Source organism: Hypanus sabinus (assembly GCF_030144855.1).
Source record: "Hypanus sabinus isolate sHypSab1 chromosome 1 unlocalized genomic scaffold, sHypSab1.hap1 SUPER_1_unloc_7, whole genome shotgun sequence".
NCBI classification, from domain to species: Eukaryota; Metazoa; Chordata; class Chondrichthyes; order Myliobatiformes; family Dasyatidae; genus Hypanus; species Hypanus sabinus.
In genome coordinates this window covers 283491-301256 of record NW_026778914.1, presented here as the reverse complement: position 1 = coordinate 301256, position 17766 = coordinate 283491, and the positions used below count along the sequence as shown (strand labels likewise).

Genomic DNA, 17766 nt, shown 5'->3' with positions numbered 1-17766 from the left:
TGGACATTGTGTAGACAGAGGGGATTAGTTTGTCAGACACACACATGAATGTGTGGGGCACGGAGGGATCTGGACATTGTGTGGACAGAGGGGATCAGTGTGTCAGACTCACACATGAATGTGTGGGGAATGGAGGCATATGGACATTGTGTAGACAGAGGGGAATAGTGTGTTGGACACATGAACGTGTGGGGAATGGAGGGATATGGACATTGTGTAGACAGAGGGGATTCGTGTGTCAGACACACACATGAATGTGTGGGGAATGGGTGCATATGGACCTTGTGTAGACAGAGGGGATTAGTGTGTCAGACACACACATGAATGTGTGGGGCACGGAGGGATATGGACATTGTGTAGACAAAGGGGATTAGTGTGTTAGATACAAGAATGTGTGCGGAATGGAGGAATATGGACATCGTGTAGACAGAGGGGATCAGTGTGTCAGACACAAGAATGTGTGCGGAATGGAGGAATATGGACATCGTGTAGACAGAGGGGATCAGTGTGTCAGACACACACATGAACGTGTGGGGAATGGAGGGATATGGACATTGTGTAGACAGTGGGGATTAGTGTGTTAGACACATGAAGGTGTGGGGAACGGAGGGATATGGACATTGTGTAGACAGCGGATTAGTGTGTCAGACGCACTAAAGTGTGGGGAATGTAGGGATATGGACATTGTGTAGACAGAGGGGATTAGTGGGTTATACACACACATGAATGTGTGGGGAATGGAGGGATATGGACATTGTGTAGACAGAGGGGATTAGTGTGTCAGACACACACATGAATGTGTGGGGAATGGAGGGATATGGACATTGCGTAAACAGAGGGGATTAGTGTGTCAGACACATACATGAATGTGTGGGGAATGGAGGGATATGGACATTGTGTGGACAGAGGGGATTAGTGTGTCAGACATTGTGTAGACAGAGGGGATTAGTGTGTCAGACACATGAATGTGTGCGAAATGGAGGGATATTGCCATTGTGTAGACAGAAGGGATTAGTGTGTCATACACATGAATGTGTGCGGAACGGAGGGATATGGACATTGTGTAGACAGAAGGGATTAGTGTGTCAGACACACATGAATGTGTGGGGAATGGAGGGATATGGACATTGTGTAGACAGAGTGGATTAGTGTGTCAGACACATGAATGTGTGGGTAAAGGAGGGATATGGACATTGTGTCACCAAAGGGGATTAGTGTGTCAGAGACACACATGACTGTGTGTGGAATGGAGGGATATGGACATTGTATAGACAGAGGGGAGTAGTGTGTTAGACTCATGAACGTGTGGGGAATGGAGGGATATGGACATTGGGTAGACAGAGGGGTTAGTGTGTTAGACACACACATGAATGAGTGGGGAATGGAGGGATATGGACATTGTGTAGACAGAGGGGATTAGTGTGTCAGACACACATGAATGTGTGGGGAATGGAGGGATATGGACATTGTGTAGACAGAGTGGATTAGTGTGTCAGACACATGAATGTGTGGGTAAAGGAGGGATATGGACATTGTGTCACCAAAGGGGATTAATGTGTCAGACACACACATGACTGTGTGTGGAATGGAGGGATATGGACATTGTGTAGACAGAAGGGATTAGTGTGTCAGACACACACAGGAATGTGTGGGGAATGGAGGGATATGGGCATTGTGTAGACAGAGCGGATTAGTCTGTCAGACACACACATGAATGTGTGAGGAATGGAGGGATATGGACATTGTGAGGATAGGGGATTAGTGTGTCAGACACACACATGAATGTGTGGGGCATGGAGGGATATGGACATTGTGTAGACAGAGCGTATTAGTGTGTCAGACACACACATGAATGTGTGGGGAATGGAGGGATATGGACATTCTGTAGACAGAGGGGGTTAGTGTTTCAGACACACACATGAATGTGTGGGGAATGTATGGATACGGACATTGTGTAGACAGAGGGGATTAGTGTGTCAGACACACACATGAATGTGTTGGGAATGGAGGGATATGGACATTGTGTAGACAGAGGGGATTCGTGTGTCAGACACACACATGAATGTGTGGGGAATGGAGGGATATGGAATTGTGTAGACAGATGGGATTAGTGTGTCAGACACACACATGAACGTGTGGGGAATGGAGGGATATGGACATTGTGTAGACATAGGGGATTAGTGTGTCAGACACTCACATGAATGTGTGGGGCACGGAGGGATCTGGACATTGTGTAGACAGAGGGGATTAGTTTGTCAGACACACACATAAATGTGTGGGGCACGGAGGGATCTGGACATTGTGTGGACAGAGGGGATCAGTGTGTCAGACTCACACATGAATGTGTGGGGAATGGAGGCATATGGACATTGTGTAGACAGAGGGGATTAGTGTGTCAGACATATGAATGTGTGGGGAATGGAGGGATATGGACATTGTGTAGACAGAGGGGATTAGTGTGTCAGACACATGAATGTGTGCGGAATGGAGGGATATGGACATTGTGTAGACAAAGGGGATTAGTGTGTTAGACACATGAATGTGTGGGTAAAGGAGGGACATGGACATTGTGTAGTCAGAGGGGATTAGTGTGTCTGACACATGAATGTGTGGGGAATGGAGGGATATGGACATTGTGTCACCAAAGGGGATTAATGTGTCAGACACACACATGACTGTGTGTGGAATGGAGGGATATGGACATTGTGTAGACAAAGGGGATTAGTGTGTTAGATACAGACATGACTGTGTGTGGAATGGAGGGATATGGACATTGTATAGACAGAGGGGAGTAGTGTATTAGACTCATGAACGAGTGGGGAATGGAGGGATATGGACATTGGGTAGACAGAGGGGTTAGTGTGTTAGACTCATGAACGAGTGGGAAATGGAGGAATATGGACATTGGGTAGACAGAGGGGTTAGTGTGTTATGCACACACATGAATGTGTGGGGAATGGAGGGACATGGACATTGTGTAGACCGAGGGGATTAGTGTGTCAGACACAAGAATGTGTGCGGAATGGAGGAATATGGACATCGTGTAGACAGAGGGGATTAGTGTGTCAGACACACACATGAATGTGTGGGGAATGGAGGGATGTGGACGTTGTGTAGACAGAGGGGATTAGTGTGTCAGACACACACATGAATGTGTGGGGAATGGAGGGATATGGAATTGTGTAGACAGAGGGGATTAGTGTGTCAGACACACAGATGAACGTGTGGGGAATGGAGGGATATGGACATTGTGTAGACATAGGGGATTAGTGTGTCTGACACTCACATGAATGTGTGGGGCACGGAGGGATCTGGACATTGTGTAGACAGAGGGGATTAGTTTGTCAGACACACACATGAATGTGTGGGGCACGGAGGGATCTGGACATTGTGTGGACAGAGGGGATCAGTGTGTCAGACTCACACATGAATGTGTGGGGAATGGAGGCATATGGACATTGTGTAGACAGAGGGGAATAGTGTGTTGGACACATGAACGTGTGGGGAATGGAGGGATATGGACATTGTGTAGACAGAGGGGATTCGTGTGTCAGACACACACATGAATGTGTGGGGAATGGGTGCATATGGACCTTGTGTAGACAGAGGGGATTAGTGTGTCAGACACACACATGAATGTGTGGGGCACGGAGGGATCTGGACATTGTGTGGACAGAGGGGATCAGTGTGTCAGACACACACATGAACGTGTGGGGAATGGAGGGATATGGACATTGTGTAGACAGTGGGGATTAGTGTGTTAGACACATGAAGGTGTGGGGAACGGAGGGATATGGACATTGTGTAGACAGCGGATTAGTGTGTCAGACGCACTAAAGTGTGGGGAATGTAGGGATATGGACATTGTGTAGACAGAGGGGATTAGTGGGTCAGACACACACATGAATGTGTGGGGAATGGAGGGATATGGACATTGCGTAGACAGAGGGGATTAGTGTGTCAGACACATACATGAATGTGTGGGGAATGGAGGGATATGGACATTGTGTGGACAGAGGGGATTAGTGTGTCAGACACACACATGAAAGTGTGGGGAATGGAGGGATATGTACATTGTGTAGACAGAGGGGATTAGTGTGTCAGACACATGAATGTGTGCGAAATGGAGGGATATTGCCATTGTGTAGACAGAAGGGATTAGTGTGTCAGACACATGAATGTGTGCGGAACGGAGGGATATGGACATTGTGTAGACAGAAGGGATTAGTGTGTCAGACACACATGAATGTGTGGGGAATGGAGGGATATGGACATTGTGTAGACAGAGTGGATTAGTGTGTCAGACACATGAATGTGTGGGTAAAGGAGGGATATGGACATTGTGTCACCAAAGGGGATCAGTGTGTCAGACACACACATGACTGTGTGTGGAATGGAGGGATATGGACATTGTATAGACAGAGGGGAGTAGTGTGTTAGACTCATGAACGTGTGGGGAATGGAGGGATATGGACATTGGGTAGACAGAGGGGTTAGTGTGTTAGACACACAGATGAATGTGTGGGGAATGGAGGTATATGGACATTGTGTAGACAGAGTGGATTAGTGTGTCAGACACATGAATGTGTGGGTAAAGGAGGGATATGGACATTGTGTCACCAAAGGGGATTAGTGTGTCAGACACACACATGACTGTGTGTGGAATGGAGGGATATGGACATTGTGTAGACAGAAGGGATTAGTGTGTCAGACACACACATGAATGTGTGGGGAATGGAGGGATCTGGACATTGTGTGGACAGAGGGGATCAGTGTGTCAGACTCACAGATGAATGTGTGGGGAATGGAGGCATATGGACATTGTGTAGACAGAGGGGAATAGTGTGTTGGACACATGAATGTGTGGGGAATGGAGGGATATGGACATTGTGTAGACAGAGGGGATTAGTGTGTCAGACACATGAATGTGTGCGAAATGGAGGGATATTGCCATTGTGTAGACAGAAGGGATTAATGTGTCAGACACATGAATGTGTGCGGAACGGAGGGATATGGACATTGTGTAGACAGAAGGGATTAGTGTGTCAGACACACATGAATGTGTGGGGAATGGAGGGTTATGGACATTGTGTAGACAGAGTGGATTAGTGTGTCAGACACATGAATGTGTGGGTAAAGGAGGGATATGGACATTGTGTCACCAAAGGGGATTAGTGTGTCAGACACACACATGACTGTGTGTGGAATGGAGGGATATGGACATTGTATAGACAGAGGTGAGTAGTGTGTTGGACTCATGAACGTGTGGGGAATGGAGGGATATGGACATTGGGTAGACAGAGAGGTTAGTGTGTTAGACACACACATGAATGAGTGGGGAATGGAGGGATATGGACATTGTGTAGACAGAGGGGATTAGTGTGTCAGACACACATGAATGTGTGGGGAATGGAGGGATATGGACATTGTGTAGACAGAGTGGATTAGTGTGTCAGACACATGAATGTGTGGGTAAAGGAGGGATATGGACATTGTGTCACCAAAGGGGATTAGTGTGTCAGACACACACATGACTGTGTGTGGAATGGAGGGATATGGACATTGTGTAGACAGAAGGGATTAGTGTGTCAGACACACTCATGAATGTGTGGGGAATGGAGGGATATGGACATTGTGTAGACAGAGGGGATTAGTGTGTCAGACACACACAGGAATGTGTGGGGAATGGAGGGATATGGGCATTGTGTAGACAGAGGGGATTAGTGTGTCATAGACACACATGAATGTGTAGGGAATGGAGGGATATGGACATTGTGTAGACAGAGGGATTCGTGTGTCAGACACACACATGAATGTGTGGGGAATGGAGGGATATGGACATTGTGTAGACAGAGGCGATTAGTGTGTCAGACACACACATGAATGTGTGGGGAATGGAGGGATAAGGACATTGTGTAGACAGAGGGGATTCGTGTGTCAGACACACACATGAATGTGTGGGGAATGGAGGGATATGGACATTGTGTAGACAGAGGGGATTCGTGTGTCAGAGACACACATGAATGTGTGGGGAATGGAGGGATATGGACATTGTGTAGACAGAGGGGATTCGTGTGTCAGACACACACATGAATGTGCGGGGAATGGAGGGATATGGACATTGTGTAGACAGAGGAGATTCGTGTGCCAGACACACACAGGAACGTGCGGGGAATGGAGGGATATGCAATTGTGTAGACAGAGGGGATTAGTGTGTCAGACACACACATGAACGTGTGAGGAATGGAGGGATATGGACATTGTGTAGACATAGGGGATTAGTGTGTCAGACACACACATGAATGTGTGGGGCACGGAGGGATCTGGACATTGTGTGGACAGAGGTGATCAGTGTGTCAGGCACATGAACGTGTGGGGAATGGAGGGATATGGACAATGTGTAGACCGAGGGGATCAGTGTGTCAGGCACACACATTAATGTGTGGGGAATGGAGGGACATGGACATTGTGTAGACCGAGGGGATTTGTGTGGTAGACACATGAATGTGTGAGGAATGGAGGGATATGGACATTGTGTAGACAGAGGGGATTAGTGTGTCAGACACATGAATGTGTGGGGAATGGAGGGATATGGACATTGTGTGGACAGAGGGGATTAGTGTGTCAGACACACTCATGAAAGTGTGGGGAATGGAGGGATAGGGACATTGTGTAGACAGAGGGGATTAGTGTGTCAGACGCACACATGAATATGTGGGGAATGGAGGGATATGGACATTGTGTAGACAGAGGGGATTAGTGTGTCAGACACACACATGAACGTGTGAGGAATGGAGGGATATGGACATTGTGTAGACATAGGGGATTAGTGTGTCAGACACTCACATGAATGCGTGGGGCACGGAGGGATATGGTCATTGTGTAGACAGAGGGGATCAGTGTGTCCGGCACACACATGAATGTGTGGGGAATGGAGGCATATGGACATTGTGAAGACAGGGGAATAGTGTGTTAGACTCATGAACGTGTGCGGAATGGCGGCATATGGACATTGTGTAGACAGTGGATTAGTGTGTTAGACACATGAATGTGTGGGGAATGGAGGGATATGGACATTGTGTAGACAGAGGGGATTAGTGTGTTTGACCCATGAATGTGTGGGGAATGGAAGGATATGGACATTGTGTAGACAGAGTGGATTAGTGTGTTTGACCCATGAATGTGTGGGGAATGGAAGGATATGGACATTGTGTAGACAGAGGGGATTAGTGTGTTTGACCCATGAATGTGTGGGGAATGGAAGGATATGGACATTGTGTAGACAGAGGGGATTAGTGTGTTTGACCCATGAATGTGTGGGGAATGGAGGGATATGGACATTGTGTAGACAGAGGGGATTAGTGTGTTTGACCCATGAATGTGTGGGGAATGGAAGGATATGGACATTGTGTAGACAGAGGGGATTAGTGTGTCAGACACACACTTGAATGTGTGAGGAATGGAGGGTATGGACATTGCGTAGACAGTGGATTAGTGAGTTAGTCACATGAATGTGTGGGGAATGGAGCGATATGGATATTGCGTAGACAGAGCAGATTTAGTTTAATTTAATTTTGTTTTCGTTTAATCGAATTACCCTTCCCCTGTTTTTTGTCCTGTCTTGAGTTTGAACCTTATGTTCATGAATGATCTGTGACATTGGAGATGTGGTGGGGGTTGGGTATTTGCTGGTGGTGTGCGTGGTTATACTGCAAGCAGAGATACACAGGAATGGTGTACAAGTGAAACCAGCTTCCCAACACAGAGCTACTGGTTTTCAACTAACTTCTTGTTTGAGTGGTTTCTGTCCTTGCGACTGGTGTTGCTTAATCAGTGGGGGTTTAAATATCCTGACATCAGCAGTGATCACAGGGTAGCATCTCCCACTTTCAAATTCCGTGAGAGACGTTTCAGGGCTGGGGATTTCTCATGCATCTTCCCTTAGCCTTGTATCAGTCAGGGTACTGACCACAGGAGTAATGATATGTTCCAGTTGTACAAGATATTGGTGAGACCACACTTGGAGTACTGTGTGGTGTTCTGGTTGCCCTGCCATAGGTTAGATTCCTTTAATCTGGGAAAAGATCGGGGAGAATTATGAGGCTGCGTCCGACACTGATTATGGGGAGATTGACGGGAGTTGTTGGGCAGATTGTGCCTGAAGATGGCGATGCATATTATTAACAGATCCTCGCCGCCTGGGACGTGCTTCCTTTGTTACTGGCATTGAGGAAAACGTACACAGACTCAAAAATTTAGGGACAGTTTCTTCCCCTCTGCCATCAGGTTTCTGAACAGTCCATAAACACTCCCTCTGTGTACTGCCCATGAGAAGGGTTAGATTGATTTTAGTGTAGGTTACAGGGTCAGCACAGCATCATGGGCTGAAGGGCCTGTAGGATACAATTCACTCTGCAGTTTGAGAGGAAGAAGCTAAAATTGATGTATCAGTGTTATAGTTGAGTTAAGAGAACTATGAAGGCGTGAGAGAGGAGCTGACTGAAGTTAATTGGAAAAGGACACGAGTGGGGATGATGGGACAACAATCCAGAGCTTCTGGGAATAATTCAGAAGATGCGGGATCAGTTCGTCCCAAAGAAGAAGGTAGGATGAGGCAACAATGGCTGACAAATTAAGTCAAAGACAGCATAAAAGGAAAACAGAGGACGTACAATATAGAGAAAATAATTGGGAGGTTAGAGGATTGAGAAGCTTATCAAAACCAACAGAAGACAAATAAAAAAACCAACATGGAGAGAAACAATGAATTATGAAGGTAAGCTAACCAATAACATAAGAGGTTTTTCAGGTATATACAGAGTATCAGAGAGGCCAAGTGGACAACTTACTGCTGGAAAACGACACTGCAGTGGTAGAAATAAGAAAAAGAAAAAGCATTTGAACTGAATGAGTATTTTGTGTCAGTCTCCACTATGGAAGACATTAGCAGAATGCCAGAAAACCAAGAAGATCAGGGGGTAGAAGTGAATGTAGGTGTTATCACTAACGAGAAGGTGCTAGGGAATCTGGAAGGTGGGAGATAGATAAGTCGCCTGGACTAGATGGTCTACACCCCAGAGTTCTGAAAAAGAGATTATGGAGGCATCCATTAGTGAAGATCTTTTAAAAAAATCACTAGATTCTGGAAAGGTTCTGGAGGAATGGATTTTTGCATGTGTCACTCCACTCTTTAAGAAGGATGGGACACGGAAGACAGGAATGTAATGGAATGTAATGTAATGGACAGATGGAATGGAATAGCCTGACTTTAATGCTTGGGAAGATGTTGGAGTCCATTGTTAGGGTGTGGATGCAAGGTACTTGGAGGCTCATGAAAATCAGCACGATTCTCTTCATGGAAAATCTTGCTTGACAAATGTTTTGCAACCCTTTGAGGAAATAACATGCTGAGTAGACAAAGGAGAGTCACTGGATGTTGTTTACTTGAACTTTCAGAAGGTCTTTGACACATCGCCATACATAAGGCTTCTTAACAAGCTAAGAGCCCATGGTATTACAGGAAAGGTACCAGTATGGTTACAAGATTGGCTGAGTGGCAGGAGGAAAAGAGTTGGAATAAAGGGGGACTTTTCTGGTTGGTTGCCAGTGATTAGTGGTGGTGAATCTTGGAATTCATTGCTACAAGTAGCTGTGGAGGCTGTCATTGACTATATTTAAAGTGGCGGATGATAGTTACCTGGGTAGTACGGGTGTGGAAAGTTGCGGAGAGAGGGCAGGAGAACGGGGTTGAGAGGGATAATAAGTAAGAATGATGGAATGGGGAGCAGACTTGATGAGCCAAATGGCCTAATTCTGCTCTTCTGTTTTATGGAGATTCAGTATGCCATCAAATAATCTGTAGATGGACAGTGAAGAGCAGTGGATTTGTTGCATTTTGGCCTGTGATGGAAACAAATGCACAGGATGGCAAGAGGCAGATTCCTGTCTCTCCACCATTTATCTACAAGAGGCAGTGCCTCAGGATGTTGACATCTACTCTCTTCACAGTGCTGCCATCAGGCAGGAGGCACTTGAGCCAGAGGACCCACACCTCAAGGTTCCACAACAGCTTCTTCCCCAATGCCTTCAGATTCTTGACCTCCTGAAAAACCATAACTCTATCTCAAACAAGACTTCCCTCAATTTGCACTGATGTTGCTATTTTTTTATTCTGTTGTGTAAATTATGTATAATTTGTGCTAATTTTGCTAACTTACATGTGCCATGTTTGTAATGTATTGTGATGCTGCTGCTAATTCCCATGGTATTTATACCTTGGGAATGCGTGCCCATGACAGGGAACTTGAGATAGAGTGAAGGCACACACTGTTCTCCTCCATGAATCAAGAACCAGAGGGCACAGGTTTAATGTGAGAGGGGAGAGAGTTAACAGGAACCTGAGGGGCAACTCTTTCACCCAGAGGTTGTTGGAACAAGTAGCTGGAGGAAGTTGTTGAGTCAAGTACATTAACTACGTTTGGACGGACACATGGATAGGAAAGCTCTAGACCATAAGATGATAACAGATGGGAGTAGGATCATGCCATTTGACCCATCAAGTCTGCTCAGCTGGCCAACGAACTGAATAAGTCTTCACTTTGGAATGATGCCAGAAATTCAAGAGTGTCGCGAGGCAGAAGTGAGTGCAGTTACTATTATTAATGAGAAGGTGTTGGGGAAACGGAAAGGTCTGAAGATCAGAAGGTCGCCTGGACCAGGTGGGCTATACCCAAGTATTTATTTATTTTACACTGTTTTAGTTTACTCATTTAGGAATGGAATGCTCTACAGGTTCTTTAGGCCCAATGAGCCACGCCTCCCACCTAATCAACCCTCGCCTAATCACAGAACAATTTACAATGACCAACTTACTAACCGGTGCATCTTTGGACTGTGGGAGGAAACCAGAGCAGCTGGAGGAAACCCACATGCTCATGGGAAGAACGTACAAACTCCTTACAGACGGTGCCCGCATTGAACTCTGAACTCCAGAATGTCCCAAGCTGTATTAGTGTCGTGCCAACTGCTGTGGGACCCTATTATTATTCCTCGCCAATCTTCTTCCCTAACCTTTGACATCTTTAATCATCAAGAACCTATCGCCCTCCACTTTAAATATACCCAATGACTTGGCCTCCACACCATCCGTGACAATAAATTCCACAGATTCACTGTCCTCAGCTAAAGAAATTCCTTCATCTCTGTTCTAAATGGACATCCCTCTATTCTGAGGATGTGCCCTCTGGTTCAGGAGGATGTGGGACTAGCTTATTTCGGAATCTTGGTCAGACTAGACGAGTTGGGTAGGAAGGCCTGCTTTCCTGATGTCCAAAGATGCAGCCCCTCTGTCCTAGTCTGTGCTCCTGGTACAATGTCAGTAGACTGCGTGCAGTTCTGGTCACCACTCTTCAGGGTGAAAGTGACTGCACTGCACAGGATGGAGCATTCCAGTGCTGAGGAGGGATGGGGGAGGCTGGGCCTGGTCTCCCTGGAGTGGAGGGTGCTGAGGGGGAGTCTGATGGAGGTGGACAAGATTATGGGGGGGGGGAAGGGTGGAGAGAGGGAAACTTTTCCCCCGGGGAGAGAGGGTTTAAAACCTAAGGTGTAGAGGTGATCCGAGTGGAAATTGCTTTTGTGGTGTTGGGGTCTGGGATGTGAAACAGACTCTCTGAAGAGGCCGAGAGGCTGGGCAGAGACGCTCACTGTACTGAAGGAGTATCCAGGTGGATACTGGGTGCAGAGCGTTGGGGAATGGGATCGGTGTAGATGTGCCGGCAGGGACATTTTCCCTCAGATTCCCATTAAACCTTACACCCCCTTCCCCAAGCACATACCCTCTGGTTATCAAAACCGTGTGATTGGGAGAGGTTTCGAATCAACCCCACACCTCTCACTCATATCTCCATAACTCTCTGCTCCAAGCAGGAGAAACTGTCAGTTTTTCTGGTCACAGCTTGGTTCCTGGTGCAGGGTCTCAACACAAAACATTAACAGTTCCAATCCCCTCTCCGCAGATGCCACTCAACCCACTGAGTCCTCGAGCACACTGTCTGTTGCTCCAGATTCCACTGTCTGCTGTCTCCTGTGTCTATGGAGAGATTCTGTTTGTGTAAGGGAGACAGAGAAAGAGAGAGAGATTGTGTGAGTGTGTGTGGGAGAAAGATACTGTATTTGTGTGTGAGAGCAATAAAGAAACTGTATGTGCATCTGTCTGAGTGTGTGTATGTGTGTGTGAGAGAGGGAGGGTGGGTGTGTATGTGTGTGTCTGAGAGAGAGAGGGTGGGGGTGTGTGTGAGAGAGAGGGTGGGTGTGTGTGTGAGAGATTGTGTGAGTGTGTGTGTGAGAAAGATTGTGGGTGTGTGTGTGTGTGTGTGTGTGAGAGATTGAGTGTGTGTGAGAGAGAGGGTGGGTGTGTGTGTGTGAGAGAGAGCGATAAAGAAACAATATGTATGTGCGTCTGTCAGAGTGTGTGTGTGAGAGAGAGGGGGTGTGTGTGTGTTTGAGAGGGTGTGTGTGTGTGTGTGTGTGTGAGAGTGAGGGGGTGTGTGTGTGTTTGAGAGGGTGTGTGTGTGTGTGTGTGTGTGTGTGTGTGTGTGTGTGAGAGAGGGTGTGTGTGTGTGAGAGGGTGTGTGTGAGAGATTGTGTGAGTGTGTGTGTGTGTGTGTGTGAGCGATAAAGAAACAATATGTATGTGCATCTATCAGAGTGTGTGTGTGTGAGAGAGGGTGTGTGTGAGAGATTGTGTGAGTGTGTGTGTGTGTGAGAGAGGGTGTGTGTGAGAGATTGTGTGTGTGTGTGTGTGTGTGTGTGTGAGCGATAAAGAAACAATATGCATGTGCATCTATCTGTCCTGTATATGAGAGACGGAGAGAGAAAAATAGACCCTGCGTATGTTCATCCGTGTGTATGTGTGAGACTTCACAATCTGTTCACAGGATCATTCTACAGGAAGTTCTGCCTCAGAAAGGCAACATCCACCATCAAAGATCCCCACCATTCAGACATCTTCTCACAGCTCCCATCGGGCACGAGGTAGAGAAGCCTGAACTCCCATATCACGAGTTTCAGCAACAGCTACTTCCCTTGTGATGCAGCTGTAAGCAAGGTTTTCACTGTACCTGTACCTCATCGAGCACCGTTCAAGGCAATAAAGTCAACTTGACTTGATCTGTTTGCCTGTGTGCATCTGTGTTTTATTTTTATTTAGAGGTACAACACTGAATAGACCTCTCTGGTCCTTCGAACCACAATGCCCAGCAACCCCCAGTGACCCCAATTAACCCTAACCTAATCAATCTGCAATGACCAATTAACTGATACATCTTTGGACTGTGGTGAGAAACTGGAGCAGCTGGGGGAAACCCACACATTTTTTTAGCCATGTATGTACTTGGCAAATGCATGCACGCGCACACACACGCACGCACACGTATTGAAGCACAGACCCTCTCATCTTCACACAGATACAGACCCTCACTAATGCGCGTGTGCACACACACAAACATAGAACACAGAACATGGAACATTACAGCATTGTACAGGCACTAAGCTACACTAAGATCATCTAACCTTTCCCTTCCTTCATCCATGTGCCTCTCCCTTAAGTGTTCCTAACGTACTGTATCTGCCTCTACCACCAGCACGGCAGTACTCTCTGTAAACAGACATCTACCTCTGACATCCCCTTTTCACTTTCCTCCAAACACCTCCTCATATTAGCCAATACTGTCCTGGGAAACCGTTTCTGGCGTCCACTTTATCCAAACCTCTCATCATCAAGTTACCTCTTATCCTCTTTTGCTCCAAAAGAGAAAAGCTCTAGTTCATATAACCTGTCCTCATAAAACATTAGCAAACATGAGGAAATCTGCAGATGCTGGAAATTCAGGTAACACACTCAAAATGCTGGTGGAACACAGCAGGCCAGGCAGCATCTATACGGAGAAGCACTGTCGACGTTTCGGGCCAAGACCTGACGTTTTGGGTCCTGACGAAGGGTCTCGGCCCGAAACGTTGACAGTGCTTTTCCTTATAGATGCTGCCTGGCCTGCATTTTGTGTGTGTTGCTCATAAAACATCTCAACATCCTGGTAAATCTCCTCTACATTCTCTCTAAAGTTTCTCTGTAATAAGGAGACCAGAACTGAACACAATATCACACATGTAATCTAACCAAGATGTTATAGAGCTGAAGCAGTACCTCATGGTTCTTAAGTAATGAAGGCCAACATGCCTTATATCTTCTTAACTTCCTCTGCAACTTTGTGAGATCTATAGATATAGATCCCAAGATCCTTCTGCTTCTCCACACTGCCAAAAATCCTCCCGTTAATCCTGTACTCCACATTCCAGTTCAACTTCCAAAGTGAAGCTCTTTACGCTTTTCTGCCACTTCTCCGCCAAGCTCTGCAACTTGTCAATGTTCCCTTGTAATCTGCAACAACCTACTACACCATCCATAACACCAGCAGCCCTTTGTGTCACCTGCAAACTTACTAGCCCTCCATTCCACTTCTTCATCCAAGTCATTTATAAAAATCAAGAGCAGGGGACTCCCTGGGAGATGGGATCTACACACACACTCACACATTCACACACATACACATTCACTCACGTATACACACTCACACTCACATTCTTACTCTCTCTCTCTATCCCACAGACTCACATCCAGACACACACTCTCTTTAACAAACGCACCCATACTGACCCTCACTGGGGATGTGTGTCTCTCTCTCTCCCCCCCCCCCCCCACTCACACACATTTGCATTCGCACACAGAAGCACACATTCTTTCACATAATGACCCTCACTGGGGGGGTAGGTCTTCCACACATACACACACACAAACACACACACACTCACACACAGACACATATACATACACACACACAGTCACTCACACACACATATACATACATACTCACTCACACACACACACATACATACACACACTCACACTCACACACACATATACATACATACTCACTCACACACACACACACACACTCACTCACACACACACACACACACACACTCACTCACACACACACATACACACTCACTCACTCACACACATATACATACACACACAGTCACTCACACACACATATACATACATACTCACTCACTCACACACACATATATACATACACACTCACTCACACACACACTCACTCACACACACACACACACACACACTCACACACACACACACATACATACACACACTCACACTCACACACACATACACACTCACTCACTCACACACATATACATACACACACACACACTCACACACACATATATACATACACACACTCACTCACACACACACACACGCACACACATACATACACACACTCACACTCACACACACATACACACTCACTCACTCACACACATATACATACACACACACACACACACTCACTCACACACACACACGCACACACACACTCACACACAGGGCACTTCTCTGTGGGCGGACTTGCCGGGGAACAGGATGCAGCTGTAGCTGGGTTTCTGGCTGGCTGCGGTCGGGTGAACCGGCCGTCAGCGGAAGGAGAAGGTGGGGTGGGGGGGGGGATGCGAGCACTCTATGGGGATGTCTCTCTCTCTCCATCTCAGACTGCTATCCTTCCCCATGTATGTGAGTGTGTATCTGTATCTTTGTGTATTAGTATGCATGAGAGTATCTGAGTTACATACGCAAGATTGCAGGCATATTGTGTGTCTGCCTATGCATATTGAGGTATCTACTGGGGGCAGTCACGGGAATGTCGGAGAGACGCGGACAGGAACGCGAGAGAGGGAAGAGCCGAGGTATGTTCCCTCCAGCAGAGGGTTGTTCCGATCTGGGACGTCACCGGAGAGAGGGGGCAGATCCGAATGTCTAGGAAGGAGGGCAGGATGTCAGGGAGGAGTGCTGGTGTTTGCGGTGGGGGTCGGGTCTGGTAGAAGGCTTTGCTCCCAGGATGACTATCGCACCTACCTACTCCAACGGGTCAAATCCGCCTGGGGTTCCCGACACCCAGAACACTCTGGAAAAACTTTGGAATCAGGCGGACAACATTCCCACGTCACAGGACCACACAGGCCTTTCGGCCCGAATGCTCGATGCCGACGGTGTTGTCCAGGGAGTTAGTCCCATCTGTTTGCATTTGGTCCGTATGCTCTGTGTACTGATGTAACTGGTGTTTGCATGTTGCTAATGTTTTCGCCTCACCCATTATTACGGGCAACTCTTTCAGACATACCCCCCCCCCAACGTGAAGAAGCTGCCCCTGATTGACCCTTTTAAATCTTTCACCTTTGATCTGAAACACCCCCTCCCCGGGAAAAAGACTATTTACACCCTGTCTACTTGGCACGACGATTTAATTTCTGTAGATATTTATCTTATTGTACGTTCAAGTTTTTTAAATTGCATTGTACTGTTGCCTCAAAACAGCAAATTTCACGACGGATGATTCTGATCCACCGCTCAGTGAGAAGCGTCCCTGATGTCCCGTAGTCTGTCTTTGTACATCGCGACAGGCGGTTAGGGGATTTCTCAGCAGCCCGTCAGCTGTGAACGAGCACACTCGTCCAAGCGAGTTCGTTTTCATTATGACTTTGTTAAATGCCTGGACTGACAGGTAGATACGAAGTGAATTACTCGACGTACCTGTGTCGTCTGCTGCTCTGGGCTTTGGTCCGTGGTCTCCATCTTCACCAAAGCGATGTCATCGACTAGAGTGTGACACTGACGGGGCGAAGTTTCTGCTTCCTGAATACATCGGATGGTTAATGACTCACTGTTCTGAGATCTGATCTGTCCATCAACTACTGAACTAATCTAATCTTTGAACTGGAAGATGATAACAGATCTAATTGTGTCGCCGCTTTCGGTGAAACGCATACCGTTAAAACAGGTTTTATTGAAAGGCTTGCGTAGTACCCTGAAACTGTAGCCACAGGTAGACAGGGCGCTGAAGGAGGCGTTTGACTCATCAGAGAACACCAGCCCCCATGGTTGAGGATGGCAGAGGCCGCGCTGGGAATACCGCGCTCGCATTTCTGTCGCCCAGTATAGAAAGAGTTCAGAGGCGATTTCCGAGGACACGAGGGTCTGAGTAATGGGATTTGCAGTGTAGGCGGCCATATCCAGGTGTAGGAAATCATGAAGGACATAGACACAGTGAATGCGCAGTCATTTCCCCCAGGGTTGGGAATGAAGAACGAGAGGTAGGGGTTTAAGGTGAGAGGGGAGCCCCGGATGAAACTTTTTAACACAGAGGGCGGTCTGTAAATGGAACGAGCTGCCAGAGGCAGGCACATTGACAACATTTAAAGAACACTTAGACAGATACTTGGACAGGATAGTGGCATATGAGGGAGCCGAAGACTTCGGAACAGAGATTGGCTTAATTGGATGAGTTGGACAAGACACTGCCTCCATGCTGTCTGGCTCTGTGACTCGAATGTTCCTTACTTAGCCCAGGGGCAGCATTGGGGAGGGGAGAGCTGTGGATGCCACGAAAGGTGTTGGTGCACATGATCAGGCTGAAGAGCTGTAAATGGAGCAAGGAGGCTGCTGACAGAGAGAATAATCAGTGGAATGGAATTAGAAACACGAGGAAATCTGCAGATGCTGGAAATTCAAACAGCACACACAAAATGCTGTTGGAACGCAGGCAGCAGGCCAGGCAGCATCTGTAGATCTATAGCCTACACTATGGAGTGCCCTCCACTCTCTCCGCACTAATCCCAACCTCACCATCA

At 47.0% G+C, this 17766-nt stretch overlaps 1 protein-coding gene across 1 annotated transcript in view; it reads right to left on the bottom strand.

Moving 5' to 3' along the window:
* LOC132385411 (C-X-C chemokine receptor type 3-like) overlaps nt 1-16989 on the bottom strand; it is a 112847-nt gene extending 95858 nt beyond the window's left edge. The window contains exon 1 of the mRNA XM_059957459.1: nt 16670-16989. Coding sequence (XP_059813442.1) covers nt 16670-16711 — 42 coding nt within the window. The 5' untranslated portion in view covers nt 16712-16989. The remainder of the gene's footprint in view (nt 1-16669) is intronic.
* Nucleotides 16990-17766: the final 777 nt, after the last annotated feature.